The sequence below is a fragment of the Loxodonta africana genome, chromosome 18, assembly GCF_030014295.1.
Source record: "Loxodonta africana isolate mLoxAfr1 chromosome 18, mLoxAfr1.hap2, whole genome shotgun sequence".
NCBI classification, from domain to species: Eukaryota; Metazoa; Chordata; class Mammalia; order Proboscidea; family Elephantidae; genus Loxodonta; species Loxodonta africana.
The window spans coordinates 35339391-35346445 of NC_087359.1; the positions used below are offsets into that span (position 1 = coordinate 35339391).

Genomic DNA, 7055 nt, shown 5'->3' on the forward strand with positions numbered 1-7055 from the left:
CCAGCACATTAAGGCTGGAGAATGAAGAGTCTGCTTCCTTATGACAACTAATCTTTTATCTAGGACACTATAATTGGTTCTCTAGGTAGTGATGAAAATACCTCTCTCCTTTATATATTTTACTGTCTACTCATCAACACGAAGCTCCCTTCTCAAAATAATTCACAATGCCTGAAATACGTAAGTTTAAACTAAAAGGCAGTTAATAATATTTTTGATATAGGGAAGTGAACAATTTGGAGACGCAAAAGTTAGTTGAATGGACATTCTGCTCATGGACTAAACCAAGAAATCTCAACACAGATAATTCTCTATCAACACCATATGTTTATTAATTTTAGTGAAATTGATAAACAAGGCGCTGCAGGACCGCTATTATCTCAGTTTAAAAATCAATTAAAAATTCCCACTACCAAAGGATCACTAGATTATTGACAGTGTCTGATTTTCACAAGGAAGAAAACACTCGATAAAATGGACATAGTAGAGATGCTCCATAAGCATTTGCAGGACAAAACTAGTAGCCATTTGTCATTTGAATTATTAATTCTCTGTTATGTGGAGCGAAAAACTGGAATCTATTCCAGAGGTTAAAAAGATGTGCATTTACTTATGGAGTCCCCGAGTTATGAACATTTCATTTCCAGACAACTCGTACTTGTCTTTTAATGATATGTAAATTTGCCCCCACTTTGAAAGGATTGAACCAACCCCAACCCCTGCTCACAACAAATTCTTCATTGCAATCGCCTTCACTTGCTGCTTGTGTGGCTTTTAAATCATTGAGAAGGCTTTGAGCCTTTTCTTGAACAAAAGGCTAAAAAAGGAACATACGCACCTGTTTGGACTTAGCTACAAGTTCTACTTAAAGATATACTTAGGAGCCGATGTTAGTCGTAACCTGGGGATTTCCTGTGTTTAATTTTGACCTCTGAGACTATGATTTAGTATTACTCCACCTGGCAGCTTTTTAATACATAAAATTTATCCTTGGGGCATCTTTCCACCTACAGACTGGATACTCTTAGAAATCGTCCAATTAAGAAAAACAGCAATTAGAGTACTAGTAATATTTTATTACAGATGGACATAACTAAGACTGAAATGATCTCCTGAATCCTATAAAAGGCCAAATGGAGCTAACCTCTAGAGTGGATGGTATACTGTGCCTTTGCTCCTCTCTGGGAAAGGGTCGCTCACCCGTCCTATCACCATGTCTTTTCGACTTTCGTGTGGATCCAGACGAATCTGCTCCCCAGCTGACTCTGTTGGACTGTCAGGTGGAAGACTGGGCTGTGGGGCTGGAAATATGTGTGGTGGGTCAGGAGCAGGAAGCAGCTTTTCCTGCACTATTGGGGGCATTTCTTCTGGAAGAGGCTTCTGTAACGGTAGTGGAGGCTTGGGAAGTGGGGTCTGCACTGGGTTTCTTGGAAATGAGCACGGCCTCCTCTGTGGGAATGAGAAGTTAACCATGCAGAACCTCAACGACCGCCTGGCATCCTACTTGGACCACGTGCGAGCTCTAGAGGAAGCAAATGCAGATCTAGATCAGAAGATCAAGGGTTGGTACGAGAAATACGGCCCTGGTTCTTGCCGGGGACTCGATCATGAGTATAGCAGATATTCCTCAGTCATTGAAGACCTTAAAAGGGAGGTAAGAAATATGAGTTGGTGCATTTACATAATGTATATTTATACTTTATAAAATAAAACAGTATAAAATATACAATTTATACTATATATTTACATATTTGCATATATATATGCAAATATATATCTAAAAAAGAACATATAAAATGTGGTCAACAAATTTGCATGATGTAGAATTTATTCACTCTATGATCCCAGTGCCTGGCAATAAATATTTATAAAGTTAATTAATGAGAGAGAAATAGTTTTAAAGTGGCCATATTGTCATTTCTGTATTTGTCTCATGCCTTATGATTAAAAAATAATAAAAAGTTTAATTGTAAAAGCTTACGCTTTAGCTCGTAAGCTCTGGACACTTACTATATAAAGAAAATCCAGGTTAATTTACAAAAAAAAAAATGACGCTAAAATAGATGGTTGCGGAGTTAAGAAGATACAGAATCACAGCGAAATCGGAGATTCCTTTTACTTCTGTTCCTTAACATTTTGCCCAATATTCCCTGTTTAGATTGTTTCTGTGACTACCTGTAACGCCAGCGTCGTTCTACAGAAGGACAATGCCAGACTGACTGCTGACGACTTCAGGCTGAAGTAGGTGAATATAATTAATTATAATAAATTTAAAAATACTACAGTTGGGTAAAAGAATGTATCTATTGATTTTTAAACTGAAATGTTCTTATGAAGCCAGACTAGATCAGTGAAGAAATGGAATTAAATATGCCCTTGTAAAAAGAACTATCATAGATTTTGGGAGTTCCTGGGTGGCACAAGGGATTTAAGCGCTCAACTACTAGCCAAGAGGTTGACAGTTCGAACCCACCCAGCGGTGCCTTAGAAGACAGGCTTGATGATCTGCTTTGAAAACCCAATGGAGCAGTTCTACTCTGCACACATGGGGTCACCATGAGTCAGAATTGACTCAACAGCACCTAACAACAACAAAAAATCATAAATTTTAAACATCCAGCATTATTTTTATTCAACTGTGAAGCACATTGAATGACAAAAATCAACTCTGAAGAAACAACCCCTCCCAAAAATTATTCATAAATCAGTAGGTAGCTCAAACTGCTTTAATAGTTTGCCATTGCAAGAAACTTCACAAGTATGTGGAAGACATCATATCTCTCTACACAAAGTCTTAAAAAGTTATACTTTGCACTTGCCTATGATTAAATTCTCAAGCACCTTAATAACCTTCAAGGTATGAGAATGAGCTGGCTCTGCACCAGAGCGTTGAGGCCGACATCAACTGTCTGCGAAGAGTGCTGGATGAGCTGACCCTTTGTACAACCGACCTGGAGATACAGTTCAAAACCCTCAGCGAGGAATTAACATACCTCAAAAATAATCACGAGGAGGTAAGGAACCCGGCTGACCAGCTTTGTACAGAACTAAATTTCCTTCTTCAAGTACACTGCTCACTTCGTTGCAGAATGTGTGTATCTATCAAAATTCCAGCTCGGGTATTAATACTGATCCCTTTTCCAGGAAATGAAAGTACTTCAGTGTACCTCAGGTGGGAACATGAATGTGGAGATGAACGCAACTCCGGGAGTAGACCTGGCTCTTCTGTTGAACAACATGAGGGCCGAGTATGAGGACTTGGCTCAGCAGAACCGCAAAGACACCGAGGCCTGGTTTAATGAGAAGGTACATCTACAAGAGATTACACACTAAGGGCTTGTTCAGTATATGGCCAAGCTGGTCACTAACCCCCTGAAAATTACACTTCAGAGCACACCACTGCAACAACAGATTTCTGACGACACAGGAGCAGCCACAGCAGCCAGAAATGAGCTGACGGAACTGAAACGCAATACCCAAACCCTGGAAATAGAACTTCAGTCTCTCATGGCCGTGGTATGTAGGAATTGCCATTGAACTGAATATGCATGCGTGTGTGTAACTAAGTAATATAGATTAAATATGTAAGTATATTAAATATCTACTGGGTTTTATTATATTAATATATTATCAATATATTGTATGTTAATATATATCAAGTATATTAATATTAACATACCCAAACCAAACCAAACCCAGTGCCATCGAGTCGATCCCGACTCATAGCAACCCTATAGGATGGAGTAGAACTGCCCCATACAGTTTCCAAGGAGCGCCTGGCGGATTCAAACTGCTGACCCTTTGGTTAGCAGCCAATATTAACATATTAGTATAAAATATGTAAGTATATTAAATATCAAGAATTCTGTCCATAAACAATATTACTTTTAAGTCATCAATCCCAAAACTTGAAAAATGACTTTTTTCTATGGAGGGAAAATGCCTTTTTTAAAACTTGCTAATGTTGATTTTCAATTGAAAACATTTAGACCTTATACAAACATTTATTTCTACCTTAAGGCTGTTTAAAACATAAACATAACTTTTTTTTTCTTTTTAAACACATTCAAGGCTTCTTTGTTCTTCTTCCAGAAACATTCCTATGAATGCTCCTTGGCCGAGATCAAAGGAAATTACTGCCTTCAACTCCAGCAAGTCCAGGATCAGATCGGGGCATTGGAAGAACAACTGCAGCAGATTCGAGCAGAAATGGAAGGCCAGAAGCTGGAGTATGAGCAGCTTCTGGATAGCAAAATCTTTTTAGAAAAAGAAATCGAAACTTACTGCAGATTAATAGATGCAGAAGAAAGGTAAATATTAAGCTCTTGAAAAACAATCTCATATCAAACCAGGTTTGCTCAGTATATCAATATTGTAGCCTAGAATTTTCTATTCTGAAGATTATACCTGTAGATAGCCTCAGGAATTCATTAAAATGTATTATGGCCTCCAAGTGAAATGAAAACAGGCAGGAAATCAGATTCCTAAAGGAAGTGAAAAATTTGTATCTATAATAATATAAAGAATAGTTAAACCTAGAATACTGAATAATTCCAGTCCTCCAATCCAGAGGAAAGTTTGCTTTCTTTGATTTAATGTTGAATCATATTTCTTATAATAACACTCTCTATTTTATTATTAATTCAGTGTTTACCCCACATGCACCCTGTACTGAGTGAGTTACTACATTTTCATTTGAAAGATTAGCAATGAAGAAATGGGAAGATTTAACTGGAGAGGCACCATCACTTGTTAGCTAAAAGCAACAGCCCTGGAATCGCAGCCCTGATTCAAATCATACCAACTGGGAGAATTTAAGCACATTGTTGTTTAACCTCTTTAAGCTCCAGTTCCTCACTGGTAAAACTGCAATAATACCAAAACCACACTCTTAACTACTCTTAACCATAGGGCTTCAATATGTATGTAAAGTGCTTGGGACAGTGGCTTGCACACAGAAGGTACTCGGTAACCAGCAGATATTACTAAACGCTTGCCCATGCTCACACCATGAGTAGGTGGCATTTTGTGCATCCTCCAAGGCCAGGGTCAGCCCTCTGCAGCCTATTCTCACGAGAACGCAACAGTGATTGCTCCCTCCTCAGAAGAAAGTGCTTAATATGCCATTCATTTTCACTTCTCTTATAGCATCCTTTATCCCATTTAATAAATAATTTTTAGAAGCAGATAATTAATTTTATTATCAACAGTATAAACTGCTTGTGTCTTACCTCTATATTTCCTACAACACCAAGCCCAGTGCCTTCTACACAGTAGGCACCCCAAACATGTCCACTGGCCATTTGGTTGACAAAAAAAGTCAGAATGCGATCTTTAAGCACTCATATTGCTAAACCAAAGAGATCTTATCTATTCATGAGGGAATTTCTGGTTATAAGTATTTATTTAATTTCTTTCACTATGTTGAAGTCGTAAAAAGCTTACTAATGTTCTTCAAACATAAGAAGAAATTGGACCCTTTTGAAATTAAAACTCTAAAATTCTCATTCCCAACTCACGGTTATTCCTCCCTAATGGGAAAAAAAAACAAACAATAATTTATTCTTTTCTTCACAGAGGAAGCAAATCCACACGTTACAAATCAAAACGATGTGTGCCTATAAATCCTGGAAATCAAGTGAAAGGTATAGAAGGTTTTTTACTTGGTGTGACTCTTAAATCTCAGCAGTTATAGTCAATAAGTCACTTATTTGTAAACTAAATAAAATTTGTTTCTAAGTTTAATTCTAGTGAATGAAGGGTTAAGGGATCATTATGACAGCTCTGAATATTTGCATTTTATTCCTATAGAACAGATGTGGTCAAATTATATAACTACTGAAATGAAGAATCAATCCTCAATGTCTTACTTACCCAGAACTTATTATTTTCACAGTTTCAATGCTTTGGTAAAAGAGCATTTTATTATACATTTTATTATTTTAACCATGAAAATAGAACAAGTTGGTATTTAAAAGAGGACAGCATTACTTGCTCCAGACTTGTATTTGCCTAATGTTTAGGTTGTTTTAATATGCCATCAAACATCCATTACTTTTAAAGTAGTGGTAAATACAGGAAAGATAGCCCAAGGCCTTGCTAAGCACTGACATCACGCACAGCATCATACGTCAATTTACTGCATACTTGCAAAAAACGTTTTTAAAAAGCATGCCAGTTAAGAACAAGCACTAAGTTTTCGTTCACTCTGTTTTAGAGTCAACAGAAGAAATTGTCGTCAAAACAGCGGTTGAAGAACTAGATCAACTTGGCAGTGTCCTTTCATTAAGGGTCCACTCGGTTGAAGAAAAATCCTCTAAAATAAGCAACATTACAATGGAGCATCGAGAACCTTCTAAAGCACCATGATTAGAAAAGTTATTTAACAACAACAACAAACACCTGCCTGTGTAAAATCTCGCTGAACTAATAACCCAAGGAAATTATTCATTTATGTTCCAGAAACTAAAAAGGCTAGAATTTGTTTTCCTTCTCTTTCTTTACTCATGCTCTTTGCATGTTATCTTTTTTAGGAGAAGGGGAAAAAATCTGTCTCTGGCTTTTGTTTTTATTTTGGATTTCTTTGCCATTTCATTAAAAATTCTTCTCTTGCAAGTTATTTATGATAAATCTGGTTATTTTGAATTTCCACATTTGATTCCAATGTATTAGCACCGAGCATATGCTAATAAATTAAGTGTTTCATCTCACAGTCACATTTACTTCAATTCACGACACAATAAATAGGAAAGAGCTAGCCAAAATTGTTACCAAGGGCCCCTTCCTTGGTTGGACCCAGCCGGATTCGTGCCACCCAGTAAGACTATTGAGGCAGCTGGAAGTCACACAAGCAAATTTATTTTGCCAGCAGCTAGCAAAAGGAGACAGTAAGGGCTAGAACCTTCAGAGAGACTGTCTCACTGATTTGCCTAAGAGCCAAGTATTTAAGGGTTTCAACAAGGAGGGGAGGGGAGGTTTTGATGTTTATTCATGAGATTGGGGGGTGAGGGCAGAGATTTCTGAGAAGGGGTTGGGTTATGCAAATGCAGGTGTCC

General features: G+C 37.4%; 1 protein-coding gene across 1 annotated transcript; it reads left to right on the forward strand.

Annotated features, from left to right (window-relative positions):
• Positions 1-948: 948 nt before the first annotated feature.
• On the forward strand, positions 949-6538 carry LOC100668556 (keratin, type I cytoskeletal 26). Its single transcript, XM_003414717.3, has 8 exons — positions 949-1654; positions 2159-2241; positions 2858-3014; positions 3145-3306; positions 3391-3516; positions 4093-4310; positions 5578-5645; positions 6218-6538. Exons 1-8 carry the CDS (start codon positions 1214-1216, stop codon positions 6367-6369), a joined length of 1407 nt encoding a protein of 468 aa, XP_003414765.1. The 5' UTR covers positions 949-1213; the 3' UTR covers positions 6370-6538.
• The last annotated feature ends 517 nt before the right edge of the window (positions 6539-7055 follow it).

Coding starts and splice junctions, on each gene's coding strand:
- LOC100668556 (XM_003414717.3), top strand. CDS start 1,214: ATGTCTTTTCGACTTTCGTGTGGATCCAGACGAATCTGCTCCCCAGCT. Junction 3,015..3,144: donor TCAAAAATAATCACGAGGAG/GTAAGGAACCCG, acceptor TCCCTTTTCCAG/GAAATGAAAGTACTTCAGTG. Junction 5,646..6,217: donor TCCTGGAAATCAAGTGAAAG/GTATAGAAGGTT, acceptor ACTCTGTTTTAG/AGTCAACAGAAGAAATTGTC.